Here is a 26,260-nt window from a genome sequence, read left to right as displayed (position 1 = left end):
TCTTCATTCCGTCTACTTTACCATCCTTCTTTCCGTATACTGGTCAATATACCCAGAAAAGAAGCAGCCACGAGGAGAGATGGAAACGAAATGAAACTTCACTGCTCGAGAGAGAATATGACGTTATTGTGGTGATTACAAAACTGCGTCAAATTTACGAAGTACTTGGCAGAATGAGTCCATTTATCAGTATGATGTTGCACACCCTCTGACTTGGATGCACAGACAAGTCCGGTTGTTAAGGTCGTCATCAAGCCGTTGTATCCTCTCCAGATTCACGCTGACCCACACTGTCATAAATGGTCCTCGGTACTCTGGATACTCGCTTAGGACTGAATCGACGTCCGAGCTTGTCTCATACAAGTTTTATTGGGGCAAGTCTGGGGATCTTGCTGCCCACGTGAATACCTGAACATCACGCAGACAGGTCGTGGAGACACGACCCTTTTGTACGACGAGTGTTCTTCTGCCGAAAAATGGCACCACTACGTTGTTGCATGTGAGGTAACACATGAGGACGCTAGGTGACTGTGACGTCCCATTGTGGAGTCATCGTGACCTGAAGTCAGAGGCAGTGGCTCCCACATCATGGGGCCAGGAGTAACAACTATGTGCCTATCCAAAGATCGCTCCATTGGTCGCCGACAGTGATCATCCGGGGTAGTGCAGAACCGTGATTCAGCCTAGACACAACACGAGGCCTTTCATCAGCAATCCACAATTCCCAGTCACGGGAGTACTCAAGACGCACCGGTGTGTGATATGGTGTTAATGCTAGACTACGCATAGGGCGGCAATTCACTAGTCTAGCTGCTGCAAGTCTTAGAAGATTTGTCCATGATGACATGGAATGTTGCAGGGAGTCCGTTATTTGTTCTCGAATGGTGGGTGCATATTTGAAGGGATTATGATATGCTTGGTGCTCACTACACAGATCCTGTCTTGTGCTTGTCAGACGTAGTCACTGAAACCTTGACGATGAGTGTACCTGGCCTCAAGTTCGCATGCAGTCCATCGTTGACCCACTGTCACATCCGAATGCACCACAAACCTGGATATTGCAAGACTGGACCATCCGGCTAAATGGAGACCCACAATTAGACTCCTTAAAATTTCTTTGAGTTGCTGATAACGCTGTCTCACGCGTGTACGCAGCATTTCTATGTCCTTCAGTGATCACTCAACATCTGACGCTGTTCACGCCCCTTGTACACCCTACCAGGTCTGGTAACAACACTGAACACGAACTACACTAGTCTAATATGGTGACCGTTCTACCTGTCACATATAATTGCAGCTCTACTCATTTACATACTAACCGATGTTGTGTACGCGTTCGAAGTTACATTGACATCCGACCGTGTCTTCTGGGTGCTTCACTTTTTTGGTCAAGCAGTATATACTGGCTGTCTCTCCTTATAGTCACCCGGACCTATTTCTCTGTTTTTATAGCAGATATTTGCAATTTAGTTTTTTCAGTGTGTTCTGGAGTTAGCCCAAAACAAATACTGCTCATCACGTCTTTCATGCGAAGCTCAGTGTCATTGGAAAGCGTCGGTTTGTTTCTCATTACCAATAAAATTATTTTTGAAAGTGGTATTTTACGTAACCATTGATGGAGTGGTTCCAAGATAGTCTACTGAGATACTTGTATCATTGACATGTATTAACAGGCACGGTAAAACACGAAGAATAACCAGTACTTCATCAGCGATTGAGCAACGCTGCTGTCTGGGTGGGCCAGGACTCTGCTGAGTCGCTGCTGGAGTACTACTTATTCTTCGTGTTTTAGTGTTGTCGTTAACACATATCGCTAAAATGAACATTGCAATAGACTAATCTGGGACCGCTCTACAGAATGCGCACGTAAAATTAGTCTCTAACGGGAAGCAAATCGACACTTTCTTTGACACTGTGCGTCGCATAAAAATCGTGATTAGCAGATTTTGTTTGAACTTATTCCAGCCACACATTACAAAAACTACAAATATCTGCCGAAACACCAGAGAAACTCGTCCTGACGACTCTTCGGAAGGACAACTTACATGTATTATATATATGACCCCATGGCGTGATTAGCAGATTTTGTTTGAACTTATTCCAGCCACACATTACAAAAACTACAAATATCTGCCGAAACACCAGAGAAACTCGTCCTGACGACTCTTCGGAAGGACAACTTACATGTATTATATATATGACCCCATGCCGCCCTGGGGGACTGATGACCTTCGCTGTTTAGTCCCCCTTCAACATCCCAATAACCACCACCACCACCATGCCGCCCGATAGCTGTACGCCTTCATCCCACACATAACTCCATTTACTGACTCGATTTCCGTGTCTCGTTTAAACTTTAGTTTCCTTTGCAGCTTAACATTCAGATAGCTGTTCAAGTACATGTATAAATTCAATTTGAAAAAGCCATATTGCATGCGAACCTTGTTAGTTTATAAACACCGCAATCTTCTCGTAATCTTATTTAGCCAGATAAAAATACTGCAGTAGTGTGTTAACATTGACAACTTCGAAATATTCCTAAGCCTCTAAGACAAATCCGCAATGTGTTCTGTGTTTACAACCTACACCTACATCCAAATAAGCAACAGTGGTTAGCCTTCACCGGTTTTAACTCACCACAAGTTTCAACAGTAATGAACATTTGGTCCATCCCACCTTCAAATATGTATTTGTGTACACGAAAGTTCATGCCGAATGTTTATTGCATTATTGCTTGGAAGCCAGCCAAAAAGTACTCTAATTACTTCATTCCAGAGACCGCTGTAAAACTGGCTGTCCAGAATGCTAGCAAAATGTCTGTTTCTTCTGATACAAAGGGTTTGTTGACTGATTTCAATTTCTAATGTAGGAAAGAAGATATTTCATAATATACACAATTTATGTTTCATATAGACTTCTTTGGTTCCGCAGATTCACGTTATGGTACAAAATGAAGGAAAGAAGTTCTCCTTGTTTGGAAAGGGGTAAGTACCACTACAAGGGCTGCAGCTCACAGTTGCATGAAGGGATTGACAAGGCAGCATCGTAGTAGGATCAGAAAGCGTACAACAACATAAAGGTTCATCAGTACGATTCCAGCAATTTTGAATTGAAGCCATCCCACAAATACATCAGTTCATCGAGTGAGCAGAATTACTTGAAGTTCTCAGTTCAATAAAAGATCTGTTTGTTACATTAGAAGGAACAAAAACTAGGAAGAACAGTTATTGTTCAATTTAACGATGTCGTGCAAGTAATCTTACAAAAACAGACATTGAATGTCATCTCTGTCGTGGCACTGCTAGGAATTTTACAAATTTTTTATAGTTTATATTTTATTGCAATGTTAAGAAGGTCGATTTAGCTGTGAACAGATACTTAGAGAAATGTTTGACACCCTTCTAGAAACTGGCATGCAACGATTCAACAACATTATTTTATGAAGTTAGGTAATCCAATGCAGTTCCGTCCGTTGAGGAAGAAGTTAAGGGGCAGGTTTACACATTTGTTATTTTATAGCACTGCTGAGATTTCATGACTGAACTAAGCATAACTGCCACTAAGCCGATACCAGGAACATTAAGAGAGTGATGGCAGACGCTGTGGTGTTGGGATGTTTAGTCGTCGATCTACGCTATTCGGCCAACGGCAAGTGCAGTAGCAGGCTTCGAAATTTAGGCTCTTCTTCACTAATGAGAGGATGTTCTACTAAATAAAGAAAACTAAAAGATGGAAGAAAACAGCAAAAATTCTTCAAGAGAAATTTCAGCTCAAAGTCAAGAAAATGTCGGCATCACACAGACCATTACGATGGCTCTTTTCCTCGGTGGTAGCAGCCGCAGAAAAATGTGAAAAATATATCTCTAGGCAGAACAGAATATTGTTTTACCCTGAAAGGACAGCAATAATATTTTTCTGAGGAGAGTTGACTATATACAGAAGAAGGCTGACCTTTTTTAAGCTGAATTTCACTGTTCACCAACTAGCACGTATATTTTTGGATAACAAAGGCAGTTCTAGCAACAAAGTATGATTACTTAAGCAGATAAAGGCGCAATTTAAATCACTTCAAAATAAACGTCTTTCAAAGAGATATCTGATTCAGTTGCTGGTGAGCTAGTTGTATACGGAGGAGCGTGCGGAAAGTTTTGCACGAAACTATGTACATTAGTCCATTTTCGATGGAGGAAACTCCGACGTTGTGGACTAACTACAGAAAGAATGCTACTGAAGTGACAAGAGAGGAACAACAGGGAGACGAGAGTTTTACGCAGTGATGCAGAGTTGCGCCGGCGCGCCGCTGGACGCCTTAGGTAAGGAGCCTGCTGCCTGTGCTACTGAATATTTACTCAAGGCTCGCGGCCTCCCCCGCGTCCCGATAAGATGTTTTTCCTGTGCTCGCGCCCGCGCTCGCAGGTAGCCGCGTAATAAAACCACGCCCCAGATGTCGTTAGCCGGCTTTCACGTACGATATCGCAAGTTTGCGGAGAAATAAAAAGGCGCTCATCTCGCGAGGTCCTTCCGGCGCTCTAGTTTGGCCGCCGTAGTGCCGTGCAACCGAGATACTGCACGTACTACAGCGCCAAATTGTTCCTCTCTTATGGGACAAAAGTATTATTGCAGATGTGGTCCAACGTGGTAAATATCCTCACAATATTACATTGTCTCCATCTCTTGACAGTTGCCGAGACTCCAATAACACCCCAAAGAACTAATCTAACTTCCAGTTACTGATAACTTTAGGTATAAGGCTCTTACCCATTTCGTACGTTGCCTCTAATGGACATTCGTTTTCTCTTTAATTAATTCTGACAGAGCCTTTACCTTTCTGACACTAAAAAGTGTGCTGGATTATCTAAAAAAAGAAGCTACCTAGTCTATAAAGTTACATCATAACGAAAACAGAAGTTGCCCCCCGCCTCAGACTCGTGCCACTAAGACTTGAGAGGAATAAATACAGACATATGCTTTAACTGATCCCTTTGGACGCGCTCATAGCTCAATATTGCAAAATAATAATATGGAACTATCTTCACTTGTTATTTTACGAGAATCTAAAAATTCTCCTACCTACTAAAGCAATGCTTTTATCATAATGCAACAGATAACTTTCTTTAGATTCCGTAGGCCACAGTTGTAACTTCACTTCCACATATACCGATAGGTTTAATGAGTGTTTGTTTTCTACCCTTCACACACTCGCTGCGTAATACAAATAACTGCAACGCACAACATACTTTTCCTTCCTTTTGAACCATACAGTTCGGAAACAAATCCACTGCGGAAAATATTCATCAGATCACAAGATAATAAATTAAGGGATGATCAGTTATTAAAATTTCCAAAAACTGGAAGTATATGTCTTATAAAACGCAAATCGATCATTAGTTCAAAATCAGAATCTGAGCGCACATAGAAAGAAGGAGAAACGTCTTATCGAGGACGTGAATAGTCAAACATAGTCTTCTTAACTCATCGCTTACAACTTTCACATTCTGCTTTTTTCCTCAGAGATCATTTAAAAAATAGTATGCCTGAGGGAACAGTATCACTGTCCAGTAAATTTCTGTTGTCATTTATGAAATTTCATCAGGAATTTTATTGTGTAAGTTATGCGATATTAATACAAGTCAAATTAATCAATTAGAGTCAAATTTCTCAAGGAAAGTTGTTTTGCAAGATGTCTAATTATGTCACACATGCTAAAGACAGGCTTATCACAATCAGCCCGACAATTCTGTCACTGCCACACTCACATTTTCTTTTCTTCAAACGCTGCAGAAAAGCGGTTAATGGATTCAGTCTCTCTCTTTTGGGCTATAACAAAGCTTATAAAACCATACTGAGTTTAGCGAAATATTCACGAAACAACCGCCAAACCAATAATCACATCACTGAAGTTTTAATTAACGTCAGAGGGCTTACGTAATTTAATATATTTATTAAAACTGGAGAAAAGCACTCAGTAAGGATGTTCTGTCGTTCATGGTATCAACTACACAAACTTCAGATAAGTCTTCTTGGCGATGTTTCATTACTCTCCACATTGTTCCCACCGAATAGTGAAGGGAAAGCAGTAACAGTATCAGGCAGCTTTACAAAACATGAGGTCTAAGACAGAGCAACTGAATCATTCTTATTTACACTAACTTGGTTACTTATGTTAGATATGATTTTGTGAATTCACTGAAGATACAAAATGCGAGCGAATATATTTCCTCGCCACATGGTTCTGTGGAAGAATATGTCAAGAGACTAGCCAGAACAAGACAGACTAAACAGTTTAAAAAATGTTAAGCTCTCTCCGAGTCTGAAAGATGATTTGCAAGACACAAGATATTCACGACCAACTTTCTAAGAAAAGTATAATTTTCAAGTTAAGTAACTGTTCATATCTACTAAAAAACAACTGTTTTGAAAGAGTTTATTGTTTTATTCAGTGTAATTGTTCTGAATGATAATGTGCAAATTGTCAGAAGAAATAAGAAATAAATGACACCTAAAGATTGTCTACTGCTTTGTTACACCCTTTCTTACATTTTCTGTACCACATAAAACTATCCGTAGGACATCAATCATAATGTGGCCTCTAAAAACGTGAGAGTAGTACAATGAATTTTTAGCCACTGAGAAAATTCCTCATTAATATCCCGTTAACAGACAAAGTATAGCAAAATTTTGTGCAAGATTATCACTTATCTGTAAAATGAGGCACCAGATATAAAATAATAAACATCTAAGAAAACTTGTATTGTGTTAAAATACCTTGAATGGCTGGATCGTGACGCCCTCTCCGCCGCGTACTGTCACTCTGCATCCAAAGCTGAAAGAAATGAGCATTCAGCTGACCACAACGTCAGGAGTCGGATTGCTAACGACGTTAGAGAATGAAACGAAATATTTTACTAACTGAAACTGAACACAGAAGAAAATCAAGATATTCGAAAACATCGTCGAAAAATTGTCTCCTCGCCAATCTTTATTGAGTACTTATTGCTTTCACCTCCACCGCTATAAAAGTGAAATGTCTTCTGAATCGTAAGATATGCTTACTGCCAGACACCAATTTTGATCAACATCACCAAATGATATACACAAATGTGACATTTAGCTTGAGAAATCAAAAAGTCGTTAGTAGTAATATGAGTCTGAAGTATGAGGATAGGCACAACACAAAATATGTTAACTGCGTTACCGGTATTAGTGCCAGCCATGAAAGTAGACAGAACACAAATCTGCAAATGAACACTGCACTGGAGCAATGCAATAATGTTTTTATTTTTCAACGATGTGAAACTTGGTTGTTGTAATCGTATTAAACCTAAATTACTTTCTGTTCCGTTTTCCTTCTTAATTAATTAGAAATATATTTCCTCAATGTATCTGTGCTGATTGAACTGAGCCTGTTGAAGACATGTTTATGCAACTTGCTAAACGACTTAGCATATTCACTCCAAGTCTTATAACTGTAGGTGCTTTTGCATTTTTAAAATACTGCTATATTAATTTCGTAAATAGGAATGATTACTCTCGTCACGTACACATTCTATGCCGATGCAAGGAGATCTCTCTTTATGCATGCAGAGCTGTACCTTTTGTAATTCAGATGATTAATTCCTTCAACTGTGCCCCTTGTGACATTGTAAGACTACACTGACAACAGGAAACCGCGTAGTTCTCAGTAAATATTCAGTAGCTTTACTGGTTCCTACCACACTGGGTAAGCAACAGGATGCACCTCGTCTCTCTGGCGTCATGTGAAGAGTCATCTACCGCCCAAGTAAGTTCGTAAATGATAGACATTTGTTCTCATGTATCACGATGATGCCACAGTATCATGAATAAAATGAAAAATGGCTTCTTCAGAATGAAATATTTCAACTGCTATGCGCAGTAATATTACACAACGTATATACAAAACTCTGGAAGAAATAATGCATTATATATGGAACGACGCACGATAGAAATCTCAAGCGAATTTTTGGGAACTCTTGAGGGGGCAATCCTGGTAAACAGTGAAAATTTTGAAGAAATTCTGGTATTCTTTTCATCATTCACTGTAAAATTCAAGGTCGGAACTATTGACTTCATGAAATAAGAAAAACCATCCCTTCCAGTAGTCAATAAACACAACGAAAAACAAATTTCTGTAGCAAATGTAATGGATCGTTTCCCATTAAATATCTTATAAGTTACAGTATTGTAAATTCTGAAACAGGTTTAATAATCTGTGTTATACACGAGCGTACGGACCGCAAAAGTTACAGAGAGGAAGGAAGAGTGCGGGATTGGAACTAATGCATTATTACGAATAAAAACATTGAGTAAGTTTTCTTCCCTGTACCTGTAACTAATAGTTCAGCGTTCAGTATACTAAAAATTCTAAACCTCAATGCCCCTTTCCCTATAGTCACTAAAGAGACATATGAACTTGTTGAATTCATTCTTTCTTCTTGTATTTTGTTAATGAAGATAACCAATTTCTTGTAGAGGAGCGATCGCATGAGTGCCTGTAATGGAGAAGCACAGCTTTCTGGCAACCTCACAGAGAAGCTACGTCTACATTTCACCAAGAAGTAATAAGGCAACAGAATAAAACATGGCTATTTGTTGTAGTGGGACTTTTGTTTCTTATCGTATTTACTTTATATGAGGGTACAAATATCATGGACTGCTAGGAGCATAAGGATTAGAAGAAACAGATTCGCCAGATATCAGAGCCACTCCACAGAAAGTCTGGATTACGTAATTCTATTTACATTTTTAACTCATAACTGATCCAATCTATAGATTACTGTGATACGAAGGTGAAGAGATAGGCCAGGTAACGTACTTAAGTTCACAGCACTATTAGAAGGGCTCTGTAGAAATATGCTATCTGGAACAATAGAAAATTAGCGCAGAATGCTACATATCCCACTGAGTAACAAAAGTAAAATAATGATACAAAAATCATATAGAAGATTGGAAAGACTGTCTTGATTTTCGTTTACAGAATGAATTTAGCACATTTATGTTATGGTTTGGAGCACTTTATTTAACTTTGATCAACTCAGAGCTACATCAAAGAAAAAGATCCACTCAACTGAATCTCTTGATGGGAAGCAAGAAAGTCGCCACCACGAACGGTCCAGAAAGTGAAGAAGTTATACTACAATGATGTAATGGCAGTTTCACAGACGCTATCAGTGACGGCATTAAAGGATTTTGTTCAGTACGTCGAGGGAAGTCGCACTTGATACTTATGAGTGGCCAACAGTACGCTCCAGACGAAAAGTGTGTCTTCTGCAGATACTCACTCTAGGTCTTGCAATTAATTGGTATACCAGAACACGTAACTGCTAGAAGACGACATGAAATGAAAGATAATACATTTTACATGTTCTATGTAATGGGATGACTGAAACTGAAAGTACCTGAGAATGAGGGATGTCAAAGGGGTCTGTGGAGAAATCGAAGCTATCCATACAAATTCAGGAACTTGCTAGACACCACACGAAAGAAAGGAACAACATGCTTTTACAAAAAAAATATCTCTTCTATTGAGTTCCTCATTTTATTATTACAATAAGTAAAGAACGTGACATTCATTTCGAAGATAACCCGTCTTTTAAATAGAATATCTACAGACAGCAGTGACAGAAACACTATAGGCAACGCAGTTCTAGGGCACTCGTTACTGATTTTAGTTTGTTCAATGATTCTTGTTCTTTTAATGAAAATTACATGGTTATATTATCACACAACACAGGATGAGTGTACGAATGACTTATTTTCATGCTGAGTGTCTCTACACTTTACAAGAGAAAGGGTTTTAATATAACTTATGGACAGTTACATTTAGTAATATTGCAGTGGTAAAAGCAATAGTCAAAATACATTTGTTGGAGTGAGAACTTCTTTCCTTCCCAGGACCCACCTTTTAGCGCGGTAGGACACTTTTTTTACACTATAAAGTCTCATACAATGATACTCTAACACTATCCTGCCAGCCGCATGCTTGACGACAACGTGGTTCTATCGAACTGGGGATTTACAGACTGTTGAAGTTTAAGACGTTCAGTAACAAGAAAGCATGGAACTAGCTACTTCGTTGAACAAAGAATGGCTACATTTTATGAGAATGTTACTTGGAAAGTTGTTCAGTTGTAGGCTAAAATAGCATATGATTACATTGAGGAAACGTGTCACATAACACACTGAAATACAGCTTTGATTACATTGATGATCTCTGTGCGGCAACATATTTACTATGTCGGTACAGATTTGTATCGATAGTATATGATGTGCGTGTGTCAGACAAGGTGTTGCTCCTGTTTCTTACTCAGTTCAGTTGAAGTCCTCCGAATGCAAAATCTACCCTTATTGCTTCCTTATCCCTCGCTATTAAAAAACATAATGACACAAATCATGCATTATGTAGCAATCTTGAAGACCTTCACAACATAGAAAGAGTAAATTAAGTATGTAAGGTAGTTTATATTACAAATATGAACTTAAACATTTATTATGAAACTGTAAATTCATTATGTATCAAAATCACAGTACTAATGATTGTCTGCATTTCAGGTTACTGTGTGGTTCACCGTCCTCAGCAGTCTGTACAGTACATCCGTGAAGGAAAAGGGAAAAGGGTGAGTCTACATATGATCTTGCTGCGATCGAAAATACTGGAAAAAGAAAAACAGTTACTGGCAAGAATGACCATACTATTACAAAGAGGAGAGAGCAGCAAAATATATTTTTCAGCCTGAGAGGCTACTGAAATCCATCGCATTCTTCATTTTTTAATCTTTTCTGAAATAATTACCCATCACTTGTCTTGCATGAATCAAAGGAAGCTGCACTGTGTTTGGAAAAATAAGCTATTCTACGTATGGATAGCATTTTTATAAAATGAATGGAAAAAATTTAACTAACAATTTACATTATTGTTTAAATCGTTTATGAACAGATTAAAGCACAGAATTACATAATTATTTCAGTCTTATTAAAAGATAGCACGTAGCAGTCTAAAGTAAATACTTACATAAACTTTTTTTATGGTGTTCCAGTAATATGAATTGGATATAAAAAAGACTGCATGATAATATTTACGTCCATAAAGAATTACAACGAAAATAAATACAAAAAGGGCCAACTTCTGGTACACAAACAAACATTTCTTAATGAGGTAACAACAAATTGTATCAAATTCGAATTCAAATTGAGGTATTGCGACATATAAGTAGGTAACTAACACAGAAAGAAAAATAGTGGAATAAATTACTAGCTGTTGATAACAGAAGATAATATACATCCTTGAATTTTCTGCAGTATGCTGTCTAATGCATTCCATTGATCAAATACATTATTTTACTCACAGCCATATGTAGTAAAATTGTATAAATGGTAAGAGAATATGTTACCAGAATTAGTTTGATTTGTGTCATATATCAAATGGTTCAAAGAGTATTATACTCAATAAATTAAAAAAAAGCAATCCTAGATGAAATGAAGAAACTGGTCTTCTGACATAGAATTTGACAATGGCCAATGCAAGTGGTAGTTAAAAATAATGGCTCACTGAAGATTACTTTATGTCATAATTCAAATAATAATGAAAGAGTGATCAATTTGGCACCAATTAGTTGAGTCTTTATATAGTGTGTTGTAAAATTCCAATGCACAAGAATGTTTCGGTAATTCAGTATTGTCTACAGGAAAGAATGACGTTGTCTACCTTCAAAAACGTTTTATTTCTATTTGATTTTCACTGTTCACTTAACAGAAATATATATATCGAAATGTGTTACCCACAGATAACATCAACACAAAGAGAAATAGTTTTGTTACCTCCTATTGTATCAGCATATAATGTTAGAATGCATTAACCATAAGCAACATTAACAAAAACTTGTTAAATATTGAATGCAAAGTTATGTATAGTGACTAAGAATTAGGTGTAGCTTTTGTGTGTGAGGCAGCGTCTTTCTCTCTTTCAGCATGTTCGGTAGTTTCATTCATAAAATGTTACAGGGAAAGGGGAGGAGATATAAAAGAAGTTGTCTGGATTACAGTGGATTAAGAATTAAAATTAAAAATTAATTCTTTTCTGGAAATAGCAATGTAGAAGATTCTATTGAAGTGCCAAAAAATTAACATGAGTTTTATAATGTTCTACAAGCCATTGAAATGTTTTGAAAAATTTAATATTGCAAAGAAATTAAATGTAAGTGTATATACATAATCCAAAATAGAGTTAACATCATATAATTTACTTTCACACTTCAGTATAGTATATCTCACTGTAAAATAAATAGGAGAGATGGGTAAATAGTCTGCCTTAATGAAAAAATGATTGTGGAACCAAAACAATTCAAAAAATTTTAATCTTGATCTGTGATACTCATGAAAAAAATTAAGGACATGTACAAATCGTTATGCACAACAAGAAATAATGCAATGGAATACACCGAATTATATTTTAATATAGTCCACTTCAAACCTTAAAAAAACTAAGGAAACTTAGAAGCTCAATACATATACTACAAAGATGATTATACTACCAATATGCATTGATGATATTAACATTGACATTATAACTCATTTCTCATTTTCTTCTGGCAAAAAGGAAATACATCAGTAACTATTTTCTACCATAAAGTAAAGGGAGATGATCGCCTATAGTAAATAACTGTTTAGCATTTTTCTGAAGACTGATGAAAGAATCTGCTATTATTATTAATATTATGTTACAAAAATATAAATCAAGAGGAATCCTGTTGCTTTGAGAAAATTTTGAGCTATTTGTGAAAATATGAGATAATAAAAAATTACGATCATCTACAATACATGAAAGAAAATGAAGCCTTCAAGCATATGAGTCATGTGTACTTTAGATAAAAACATGTAATGAAGTTGACAATTATAATTATCTATCATAAGGTGAAGAAATAAATCTTTAGTGTTATGCAGAAAGTTCACACCAACAAGGACAGAATTTTTAAACCTTCAAACCAAAGGATTTATTAGTTTGTGTTACAGGGCTTTTATTGAAGTTTTGTGAATTGATTTCAGTATTAGTGCACATCATTGTTTGTATGTAGTGGAAAAAAATTTTATTTGATGTGCAATACAGTTTTGTTATAAGTGTCTCAATGACTGATATACTTATGAAGAGAAGCATAAAGAATAGATATCATGTGAAATTTAGAAATAATATTTTCTATTACATTTTCACTGGAAAATTTGATAAAACTGAAGAAAGTGATATTAAAGTGTTTGAAGTACTGTTAACTGTGACGGAAAGCATAAGCATTCCAACAGCTTGAATTTTATTCTAATGTTGAAGGTAGATGATGACAGTGACAGACTTGTAGTGCAGCCAGCTTGGTAACGTACATAACTACTAAAAACTTCTTTCAGTTGTTATCTGAGTTGAATATTTCTGCTAAGTAAAACACATCAGAGGAAAATATTATACGATTGAGAATCTAATACTGAGGATGAGTGGGTGTTCAAGAAAACTATAATAACCTTAAAAATTTTTTGTTGCATTTATAAGAGGATGTAGCCAGAAAGTTATTAATTTCGAATTTGTACGTTAACTGTCTGAATTACTTCTATGAAGATCAGAGACATCGTAATATTTAGAAAAGTCACACCGCAAATCATCCTTTAGTGACATTCATTGGATAATATTTATGAATTAACATATGAAAGCAAAACTAAGACTTTTCTTTGTGACAGAATTACAATATTATCAGTAATTTATTGAAGTACTGAAATAACTGAAAGAATATTGATATAATAACTTAAATACATCTATTCATTCGCTGATGCTGCATAAAGTTTAAGTAAGGTCTATTTTCATTCACTTTTGTTGCAAGATTGCATCTTTGGAAAAAATAAAACTGAATAGCTGAATGCAGAATAACTGTATTAAGACCAGCTTTACAAGTATATGCTGTTTTTATAAGATTCAAGAAAAAATTATTTCAGAATAATGTAAAAATGGAAAACTGTTGAAGAAAATGGGTATTTCATATTAAACTACAGAACATAATCACAGTGAAGGTATATAGAATGCAGCCTAACAAAATTAAGAGATGTATTTGGAAGGTTATACAGTCAATTAATCGTCCTATGATCGAAATTAACCTAAATTCGCAACTAGTACACATAATGTGTGTGTGGGCAGTAAATTCCAGAATATGCAGAACAACCAGACTTCAATACGATCTTGTTCTAAGATTCTGAAGCATGAAGGAAGTAATATAAGTACTTAACATTCAGCTAGCAAAGTCACTGGAGAAGAGTATAACCTCGGATTGGACATGGATGAGAAGATCGGCAGTGGCCTGTTCAAAGAACACATCCTGACATTCGCATTAACTGATTTTGGGAAACTACAGAAAACCAATACCTGGATCGCCGGACAGGAATTTCAGCACTGCTTTCCCGATCGAAATCCTGTGCCTTAACCACTGCAACAAATAACTCAACTTCTGAAGCAGGAAACAACTGCCGTATGTTTCGAGCTAACAGAATTATACCATCGTCCATAAGAACTTACATGTTAAAAACCTATCATGATAGACCGTCCAATCACTCATCATATGAAGAAATCTCCTTATTCAAGCCCATAAGTTTATCTTCAGCAAGCATGCTGCCAAGAACTAATATTTTCAAATAAATGAAGACACGGACGTAGAAGTGGTCTACTTGTATGTAAGTATTTCTCAGGTAAGTTACTGGCAGTACTGTATCTCAGTTCTCCAGAAGTTGAAGGATCAGGTCAACCGCTAAGAAACAGGATCATTCTGATCAGTACGTGTGTAACAAACTTCATGATAATACACAGCCTAAGGGAAAACATCTTTTTACTTTAAAACGACTTACAAACGGCCACCCAGGGACAACTGTTGTGAATAAACGATTTGAACAAATCTCCTGGATGTCATAGTTTCTACATATAATTTACCGTAAAGTATGCCTTCTGTTAGTGGGTGGCTAGCCTGATACCTCATATGTGTCTGTTGGTGTTATTAAGGTAATTATTTGTTTTATTTATGGCCTTATTCTACTAGAAATGCTAGCGCCGTATATCTCCTTATATTTAAGCATATATCGCTCTGTAAGTTCCTTTGTACAAATAAAACTGCACTGGGAACTGAAATGGAAGTATTAAGTAGTAACTTTAAAGATGATGATGACAATAACAGTAATAACAATAACAATAGTGATTTTCATTGCTTGGCATGGATATTACTACATCTTCCGTCAGTACAAGAAACTTTATTGAACAGACATTAGCTTTCATCCTATATTAACTTGTATTAACATGTCAGAGCCCATCTTTATTCAGAACACGCACCTAAAAAATCATCTTTGAGTGTCGCAGCTGTATACAGAGAGTACCGACAAGAATTACATTACAGGTTGAGAGTAATGTTTATAGATCCACTTCGCCATACTTCCTGTAGCTACACACGCACCTGTTATGCACGTATATTTTGCAAATTAAGAAACGATGTCACTGAACTGACAATTTACGAGGTCATAGAGTCATAAAGGCTATTCTTTGTCTCTATCGTCAAAGAAATAGAGAGTTGCTCGGTAGCCATCGTTATTAAAGATAGGAGGCAGAAACTAGGACCAATGGCAGTCTTAGCCCGATCTATTCCTGTCTGTGATCATTGTCACCATTGGAACGGAACTCGTCAGAGTAAACAGTGGGTCATCATTCTCAGCATCCAACTATGGCAACCTTCCACTGTAAAAAATCCGCTGACGCTAATCATGTGAAGGACATCGGAACACACGTTTTGGACCTACAGATAAAGTGAAGTCACCACAGACTGTAGTGGCCTATGTAACTAGGATACCATTATCTGCTACTGCAGTTTTTCTGCTCTTGCGCATGCAAAGATAGTTTAATTTAACAGGCACAGCTGTGAAGTTCTACTTAGTTTTGACAATTGTGTCAGTGTTATACTTACGAAAGTGTTCCAGCGACTAATTCATTTATGTTTCACTATTTGTTCAACATGCGGCTGCGACACATCGATGACTCGTTGTAGACGTGGTAGTTTCCATGACCAGCAGTGTCCTCATCGTCATTAACAACACTTCACTGTGTTTTGCACGCAAACCTGTATCGTGAGAGAGCATTACAGATTTCCCGATTAATTTTAAAAAATTAGCATTTCTGAAAAGGGATCTCACCCGTGTAAGAGTTATGAATAGCATTGTGCATAGATGAAGGTGTCTGCATCGTGTTGCTATGAACGATTCTAGAGTAACCTAATTGCGCGATATCCGCGGCAGTTCGAGAACAACGTCCCTTCCAATTTTTTGATGACGAACAAATATTTCCGTCAAAACGACATAGTCAATTTGCGACACGGTGCGGCTGGAAACGCGAGAGGCTTTTACAATGAAATAAGTTCGTACCAAGTAGATATGTTACGTTGACCGTGCTATGTGGTGCCATGCATGGTTGAGTAACTAGAGAAAAATTATAGACGCCAAAGACTATGCTAATGTAATGTATCCGTTACTGATGAAATATATTTAGAGAAATGTTACGAATGAGGCTGAAAGAGATCCCTTTTCAGCACTGCTTTCTGACTCCGCTTTTGTAATACAGGATACTGCGCGTAAGGCATGAGCGCTGCGACCGGCGTCGCGCGGGACCCAGTACTGGGTGGCTCACTGTGATCAACGCATGTACTCTGCCCCGCACCTCAAACTTTTGCAGCTGGCGTGTCGGTTTTCAGCCAAATTAGAAGGCTAGGAGCGCCCTTGGAAACAAGTCCGAGCAAATCAATGCGCCATTTAGCACGAGCATAGTTCACATCATCAAGAACACCTCGTAATACTGTCACAGACGGACTGGTGATTTGTGCTCTTGTGTTATCCTGCACGAAACTACTGTAGGTCCTTTCGGTAGTTGTTAGTTCTCTGAAAAAGAGTTTTAGAACCGGGTGATTATAGCTAAAGTGCAGCTATTCCTAGAGGTACAGCGCGGGCTCAAATTATCGTATGGCAACAAAACTTCGTAAATATTCTAATGTGATAATGCGGAACGGATATACGCTGAAAGAAATTAGTTCGAATATTTGCGACCAGGTGAAAATCTGCAACTGTAAATGCAAGAAATACATATAGAAATATTTCCCTATGTGATGGATTAGGAACAGAGCTTGGGTAGAAAAAGTCAAACGAGTAAGAAAGGCATAATGTTGATTTTATTATTAACCACCAATTATACAGTTTGTTCAATAAAAGCATCGGACACGTCGACAAGACGCTGTACAGCGTCAGATTTGCACCTGGTGGCCAAAATTGGAACTATTTTTTCCAGTGTACACTACTTGCCATTAAAATTGCTACACCAAGAAGAAATGCAGATGATAAACGGGTATTCATTAAACAAATATATTATACTAGAACTGACATGTGATTACATTTTCAAGCAAATTGGGTGCATAGATCCTGAGAAGTCAGTACCCAGAACAACCATCTCTGGCCGTAATAACAGCGTTGATACGCCTAGGCCTTGAGTCAAACAGAGCTCGAATGGCCTGTACAAGTACAGCTGCCCATGCAGCTTCAACACGATGCCACAGTTCATCAAGAGTAGTGACTGGCGTATTGTGAAGAGCCAGTTGCTCGGCCACCATTGACCAGACGTTTTCAGTTGGTGAGAGATCTGGAGAATGTGCTGGCCAGGGCAGCAGTCGAACATTTTCTGTATCCAGAAAGGCCTGTACAGGACCTTCAACATGTGGTCGCGCATTATCCTGCTGAAATGTAGGGTTCCGCAGGGATCGAATGAAGGGTAGAGCCACGGGTCCTAACACATCTGAAATGTAACGTCCACTGTTCAAAGTGCCGTCAATGCGAACAAGAGGTGACCGAGACGTGTAACCAATGGGACCCCTTTACGCCGGGTGATACGCCAGTATGGCGATGACGAGTACATGCTTCCAATGTGCATTCACCGCGATGTCACCAAACACGGATGCCACCATCATGATGCTGTAAACAGAACCTGGATTCATCCGAAAAAAATGACGTTTTGCCATTCGTGCACTCGGGTTCGTCGTCGAGTACACCATCGCAGGCGCTCCTGTCTTTGACGCAGCGTCAAGGGTAACAGCAACCATGGTCTCCGATCCATGGTCTCGTCGAACTGTTCCTGCAGATGTTTGTTGTCTTGCAAACGTCCCCATCTGTTGACTCAGGGATCGAGACGTGGCTTCACGATCCGTTACAGCCATGCGGATAAGATGCCTAACATCTGGACTGCTGCCGTTGGGATCCAGCACGGCGTTCCGTATTACCCTCATGAACCCACCGATTCCATATTGTGCTAACAGTCATTGGATCTCGACCAACGCGAGCAGCAATGTGGCGATACGATAAACCGCAATCGCAATAGGCTACAACCGACGTTTATCAAAGTCGTTAACGTGATGGTACACATTTCTCCTCCTTACACGAGGCATCTCAACAACGTTTCACCAGGCAACGCCGGTCAACTGCTGTTTGTGTATAAGAAATCGGTTGGAAACTTTCCTCCTGTCCGCACGTTGTAGGTGTCGCCATAGGCGCCAACCTTGTGTGAATGCTCTGAAAACATTTGCATATCACAGCATCTTCGTCCTATCTATTAAATTTCGCGTGTGTAGCACGTCATCTTCATGGTGTAGCAATTTTAATGGCCAGTAGTGTAAATCCGTCCCGCATTGGCTTTTTAGCGTATCTACCAATTTTCGCTGCCGTACGATAATTGCTTCCCACACTGGACCTCCATGAGTAGCTGCGTTTAAATTATAATCAAAATGGTTCAAATGGCTCTGAGCACTATGGGACTTAACATCTGTGGTCATCAGTCCCCTAGAACGTAGAACTACTTAAACCTAATTAACCTAAGGACATCACACACATCCATGCCCGAGGCAGGATTCGAACCTACGACCGCAGCAGTCGCGCGGTTCCGGACTGCGCGCCTAGAACCGCTAGACCACCGCGGCCGGCAAATTATAATCACCCGGTATAGTATTCACATACCTATTAAAAGGTACTATTTGACAAATAAACATCAATAATTGCAAACCGCAGTCCTGTTTTCATGTAGTGCACAGGACCTCGATGTAATTACTGATGACACCAATTCGAGGCAACCTCTCCGTCATGCACAGCCTGAAAGAGCCTGTTGCAGCACTAACATCGACCAGTAGTATTTGAACAGGTCAGTCGATACACTACTGTTACTCAGTAAAATTTCAGCTTGAGGTTTTTGCTCAGTTCTGTGAGTCAGTCCTGAAACGCTAAATGGCTCAAAGATTGTGTCGTACGTCCTCCCGAGGCCGCTCCAAACACGTCTAGTTCGGATGAAACCGCTACTCCACCTGCCACAGCCCGCAGCCCTACCCCCCGATATTGTGACGCCGGACTCGGCGTGTGTAATACGGATAATGCACGCGCTGGTGTGTGTGAGCGCAGCTGTACCAGGAGAACGAGCCCGACTGCTCCGAGCTGTGCCAGTGCAGCGAGGGTGAGCAGCTGGTGTGCAACACGGTGTGCGTGGAGCGCGCTCCCTGCAAGACCGAGTTCGCCTTCTACAACCACGCGGCGCCGTCCTACCAGGCGTACCGCGGCCGCTGCCTCTGCTACTCGGGCCGCTTCATCTGCATGCGCCCCATCCTAGGTCAGTACGCACTTTCTTCAAGTTCTGAAGGCAACAGCAATTCGATAAAGGGAGCAAAATTCACGCGATCCAGCTACACTGTCTATGTTGACGGTGTTGGGACAGCAACCAGCCTATCTGCAGATCAAATAGCAAATTTATACGTTACTATAATTCTCGTGATGCTAAATGTAGTTCAATAATATACTATTTTACCTATTCAGTACTAAAAGAAAAGAAGAGGAACAACTTTATAATTAATGTAACAGCATCAACTCAAAAAATCAATGTCTGTGTACTAGTGTAAAATGCATTTCAGTTGCGTAAGTGAAAATATGATCCTTTCCAAACACAGGACATCTTCAAATGTTACTATATATCATAGCATCTTTGATAATCATATGTTTGTAAGCTCTTTGTATGTATCTAAACTTGTGGTGCGTGGTAGAAATCTTCTCTGTGACAAATCTAAAGTGTTCAGTGTTGGGTTGGCAGAAGAGCCAACACCGTGTTACTAGAGGAGGCCGAAATGCACGCGTTTTAGCTCACGCAGGCTGGCGTGAGGAGGGAAGAACTATACTGACGTGAGGTCTGGAACATGACAAGGAATGAGAATTCAGAAAGCGGACGTAATTAGTTTCATACTTAACTTTAATCCATTAATGATGAACGTCACTCTGGACGGTACATGATTCACAATATTATCTGTTCAGAATTCATTTTAATTACTGAATATGGCGCCTTGCTAGGTCGTAGCAAATGACGTAGCTGAAGGCTATGCTAAACTATCGTCTCGGCAAATGAGAGAGTAAGTAGCCAGTGAACCATCGCTAGCAAAGTCGGCTGTACAACTGGGGAAAATGCTAGGGAGTCTCTCTAGACTAGACCTGTCGTGTGGCGGCGCTCGGTCTGCAATCACTGATAGTGGCGACACGCGGGTCCCACGTATACTAACGGACCGCGGCCGATTTAAAGGCTACCACCTAGCAAGTGTGGTGTCTGGCGGTGACACCACATTCAGTGAGAAAAATTTACGTGTGCAACAATAAGAATGCAGTGGGAATTTATTCACATCTGTTGGACGGATGTTATGGAAACAAACACTCCAAACCGACATCTCACGTAAGTCACATGCAACGAAAATGTGTAACGCAACCATCTGTATGTGGCGTGCTTATAATTATGTATTATTTATATTTTAGGACAATTAATCTGTAAAAAACACACCACATGTTATAAGGAAAGCGTGTAAACCGTCTGAAGTTGAATCACAACGATTCGAAACCGGTAACGGTACCCTTTGAATAAAGGAACTGAAAGTAAATTTGCGGCTGGTTGCTGTCCCAACACCGTCAACATTTGTCTTCAAATAACAGCCACGGTCTTTGTTGTGTACATAGTTCCGCATAGTCAGTGCGTACACAACTTTCCCACTAGAGCGCGCTCTGCTAAGCACAATAGCGCAGGCGCAGCGCTCGTCCGTCTCCGCACTACGAGATGGCGCTGCCATAGAGACGGACCAAATTCTGCTTCCGCCGATCCGTGTATTAATATGTAACGCAGCCAATGAGATTGCTGCTTACGTAGAACCTTTACTCCTCGCGGATCACACTCGCGCAGTGATACATGAACGCGCGAGGTATTATAACGAGTGTACAGACCTCCGATTAGTCAGTCTGCATTAGTCTGTACCAGTCTGCATTAGTCTGTACCAGTCTGTACGAGCTCTACATTGTCTGTACCAGTCTATAGTCAAGATTCAGTCTGCGCCTAATAAGATTACCATATTCCTGTACATAGCCATGAAGATAAATGTATAGACACTTTTGTCAAGTATCAGAGATATATGTGAGAATAAGATTAACGTACCAATACCAAAGGAACTTCAGATTGTCAATTGTAAATAGCATCCAGAACCAAGTTAAGTAATTTCTATGCTTGTTATTATTTTAATAAATGTGTGTGAAAATTGATCAAGTTCTGTTTAAAGTTAGTCACCGTCAATCTGCTACTCTAAGCGTGCAAGTGGCATTTCTATCGTCTGACCTAACGGCAGAAGATAAACACGCCACGATAAGACCACGTGACATATTACTGACACTCTCTTACTTCGTTAGAGCGACAAGTCAGTCAAATAATCTGATGGTGTGTGTACTGAAGGTCTTACAGTACGCACACCAGAGTCTCCAACCATGTCATCATATGACAAAATTGCATCACTGTCTATGTTCGACGTCAGCGTGCATCCACACACGACATCAGGCGGCAGCATTAGCAGTGGAGGGTATATAATGTAGGTCATGAGGGGGCGGGGGTCCATACGGAAAAGTATTTCCGAAACGATTCTGATCACCCAGATGAAACAAGGGGCTACAAACAGTGTCTCCTCAACCACGGTTCAGTGACTTTGCTGCGTATGGGCCTCCGCAGCAGGTGCTTGGTTGATTCACTCATGCTGACTATTGTTCATCGCCGACGAAGGGTGGAATTTACACACCAGTCTGTAAATTGTTTGCGTGGCGCTGTGGATCAAATACATACAGTTCCGTACAGTGAATGGTATGACGCCATTAATAAATATAGACCTTAATCAGAAGCATATAGCTAAGGTAGAATATTCCAAATTTTTCGGTATGTCCATTGATGAGAGATTAAATTGGAAGAAACACATTGATGATCTGCTGAAACGTTTGAGTTCAGCTACTTATGCAATAAGGGTCATTGCCAATTTTGGTGATAAACATCTTAGTAAATTAGCTTACTACGCCTATTTTCACTCATTGCTTTCATATGGCATCATATTTTGGGGTAATTCATCACTGAGGAATAAAGTATTTATTGCACAAAAGCGTGTAATCAGAATAATAGCTGGAGTCCACCCAAGATCGTCCTGCAGACATTTATTTAAGGATCTAGGGATATTCACAGTAGCTTCTCAGTATATATACTCTCTTATGAAATTTGTTATTAACAACCAAACCCAATTCAAAAGTAATAGCAGTGTGCATAACTACAATACTAGGAGAAAGGACGATCTTCACTATTCAAGATTAAATCTAACTTTGGCACAGAAAAGGGTGAATTATACTGGCACTAAAGTCTTTGGTCACTTACCAAATAGTATCAAAAGTCTGACAGATAACCAACAAGTATTTAAGAAGAAATTAAAAGAATTTCTGAATGACAACTCCTTCTACTCCATAGAGGAATTTTTAGATATAAATTAAGAAAAAAAAGAAAAAACAAAACAAAAATATTAAAAAATAAAAAAATAAAAATAAAAAATAAAGAAAAACAAAAAACACAAAAAAATAAAGTTGTTATATTAACTTAAGTGTGTTGTTAAATTAACCTAATTATGTCATGTATTGGAAAATTCGACTCGTTCCACATCATTACGAAATATCGTATTCATGATCCATGGAACTAGTATTAATCTAATCTAATCTAATACGTACACAGTGCATAGGCAAACGGCGCTACCCAAAACCGGGGCTGAGGCAACTGTGGTGCACCGTGCGCCATACATGACAAAGCTGAAGGACGGCTGTAGAGATCGATACGTGCGAAGAGACGTGTCTGTTGAACAACTGATCACCCAGATGAAACAAGGGGCTACAAACAGTGTCCCCTCAACCACGGTTCAGTGACTTTGCTGCGTATGGGCCTCCGCAGCAAGTGCTTGGTTGATTCACTCATGCTGACTGTTGTTCATCGCTGACGAAGGGTGGAATTTACACACTAGTCCTGCAGCTCGACGTCCACTTAGTGGCAACCGGTGCCCTTTCCAGATGATTCACTCCATCGAACAGGTGACATTTGGCGTTTACGGCTCCGCAACAATCGTCGGAAGGATCCAAGCGATGGGAGGGAACCTTATGGGCTGAGGGATGTTTTCGTGTCATTGCTTGGGTGATATAGTCATTCTAGAAGGCACACTGTGCGAGGTGCCGGGGCTAGCAGTGCATTTAACACTAAATTCTTCTAGAATCTTCATATGTAAATGATGCTCTAAGCCCTCCTTTTCAAACTCCGACTTTAGCTGTTGCACATGGATTAAGAAGAAATGCGAACTGACTATAATCGACCCTGCAAGTGGAGTAGAAAAGAGTTTGGCACCTGCAATAATTTAATTTCATAGAAATTAGTTAAATAAAGGAAAGTTTGTTTAACGTAGTGAGAAATGAAAGGGTTGCTCTACCGATTAACAGAATGAAAGTTCTGTCCAAATTAACAATTTGATTTATTATGACTAAACTCAAAATAATAAACAAAACACATGAAACATTTACAATACATCAAATTGGATTAAATTGGATACTCAAATAAATGCTGTGAAGGTGAAGTTGTCCATAAACTACATTGTGACATTTATGACAAAGTGATATGTGTAGCGAATTCCTTGCAACTCAAATCTTAAGAGAAACACCCAGCCAACCCAACATTAATTGCTGCTACAGTAGTGAGAACTCAGACAATGAACACCCGAGACAGAACAAAGTTAGAAAAGTCGAACAGGCGCGCTCTGCTGAGCTCTGATTACCACCTAGCAAACTTCCCTAATCTGCCGGTGCTGCGGACATACATTACCAAGCTGTCTTCTTAACTGCAAAAAATGATCTGGCGTACCGGTGGCGATGGCTGGTTGCTTCGACGTCCCGTCGTGGTGATGATAATGTCACGAGTATAGCCCGAAACAAATTATCCTGGTCTGCTTGTTCCAGACTAAAGACTTCCTAGCAATACAAATGCGCCTCTGAGGGAGATGAAGAAGGCCTGCCACACAATCACTGATGGTACAGTGATTGATTTTAACAAGCGAAGTCACTCAGTAACTCCGATACAGTCAACTTTAGCCAGAACTGCTCAAGACAGGCAACATAGACCGCTTGTAAGCAGAACGCTCAATTGCAACTGTACTTGGAAAGTTACGTTGATGTCGAAAACTTCGTCAAACAGTTACAATTAAATAAAAGTACATTAGACAGCCAACGGAAGGCAGTCTGTCCAGAGCAGCGAGAGCTCAGTCTTGTAACCTACTCCGACCGAAAGGCGAGTGCCGACCCTCTCAACAGCACCTGTACAAGCCGAACACAGAACATTCCCGCCCCCACGACAGTGACCGTGGTTAAACATTCCAATCAGCAACTCGAAAACCGGCGGAAAATTCCACTCTATTGCCGACGCACTACTACTCCACCAATGGAGATACTTGGCGCCAATTTCTGCGCCGATTTTGCTATGTCCCAGAGCTATCCCCTGAGCCAGCCAATCAGAGTTATGATTTTGCGGAAAACGCGGGAATTTGCCCGCCAAGACTGCCTGGGAACACAAGTCATTCCCACGCCTCGCTGGTAGCCCGCCAGAAAGTGTTTTCAGTAAGTTTCTGCGAAGTAACAGAATATCTAACCCAGCCGCTCCGTCAGACCACTGTGGGCATGTCGCTCCCACTCTTATGACAATGTCGGCGTCTGGAAAGCATCCACTCGACTCCCTCACACCCGTCGGCTTAATCCTTTCAAGTTCAGCAGAACCCGCCTGTCACCGGACCACCCAGGTGATGAGAGACGCTGCTTGGGAAGTCCGCGTGTGAAGTAATAGCGACTTTTCACCGCATGCAATTAGAGAGGAAAATCGAATTACTCAGAGTAAGATAGAAATATGAGAGGGGGCTCATGCCACCTCTCAACTGGATCAACACAAGTATGCATCTGTCCTTGGGGACCTTGTCCTCCCCTACATGCAGTTTTTTTTTCCTCAGCACGATGGCATCTACCAGCAGGTCAATGCAATGTGTTACATAGGTCGCACTGTTCATCCGTGAAGAGAACCAGGATGAGTTTACCCTACTCCCCTGGCTACCAAACTCACAGGATTTAAATCCACTCGAGAATCTGTGGGATCACCTCGATCGGGCTGTTCACGCCATGGATCTTTAACCGTGAAACCTAGCACAGCTTTGAATGGCTCCAAATCCCTGTCGTTATCTTCCAGAACATCAATGACTCTCTTCCTGCATGTCCGCGCTGCAAAAGGTGGTTATTTAGGCTTTTGACATGTGGACGCATTCATGTGACTGGACCGTTTATATTCGACATGTACAGAAATCAGGCTGCACTTGACTATGGGGTACGCCGGCCGCGGTGGCCGTGCGGTTCTAGCGCTGCAGTCCGCAACCGCGGGGCTGCTACGGTCGCAGGTTCGAATCCTGCCTCGGGCATGGATGTGTGTGATGTCCTTCGGTTAGTTAGGTAAGTAGTTCTAAGTTCTAGGGCACTGATGACCTAAGATGTTAAGTCCCATAGTGCTCAGAGCCATTTGAACCATTTGAACTATGGGGTACACGAAAAGAAGGAAACAGTTGAGAAATGAGTGGGACAGAGTTGTAGCCTGAAGCCCATCTTATTTAATCTGTATATTGAGCAAGTAAAAAAGTAGCCAAGGACAAATAGGGAAAGGGAAGTAAGGTTCATGGAGGAGAAATAAAAACTTTAAGACGTATTTTCAGTTGGCTTTCATCTCGGGATCCTCGACTGGCGTCTGTTTTATGATTTTTCCGACGTTTCGCCAGCACGAATG

At 39.8% G+C, this 26,260-nt stretch overlaps 1 protein-coding gene across 1 annotated transcript in view; it reads left to right on the top strand.

The window, feature by feature from the left end:
• The window catches only part of LOC126470674 (uncharacterized), a 1,002,968-nt gene that overhangs the window by 831,766 nt on the left and 144,942 nt on the right, over nucleotides 1-26,260 (top strand). Inside the window, exons 10-11 of the mRNA XM_050098669.1 lie at nucleotides 10,570-10,634; nucleotides 19,498-19,702. Of these exons, the coding sequence (XP_049954626.1) occupies nucleotides 10,570-10,634; nucleotides 19,498-19,702 (270 nt within the window). The remainder of the gene's footprint in view (nucleotides 1-10,569; nucleotides 10,635-19,497; nucleotides 19,703-26,260) is intronic.

This window comes from Schistocerca serialis, chromosome 3, assembly GCF_023864345.2.
Source record: "Schistocerca serialis cubense isolate TAMUIC-IGC-003099 chromosome 3, iqSchSeri2.2, whole genome shotgun sequence".
NCBI lineage: Eukaryota > Metazoa > Arthropoda > Insecta > Orthoptera > Acrididae > Schistocerca > Schistocerca serialis.
Note: the sequence above shows the minus strand (reverse complement) of the source record. Positions and strands in the feature narration are given on the sequence as shown.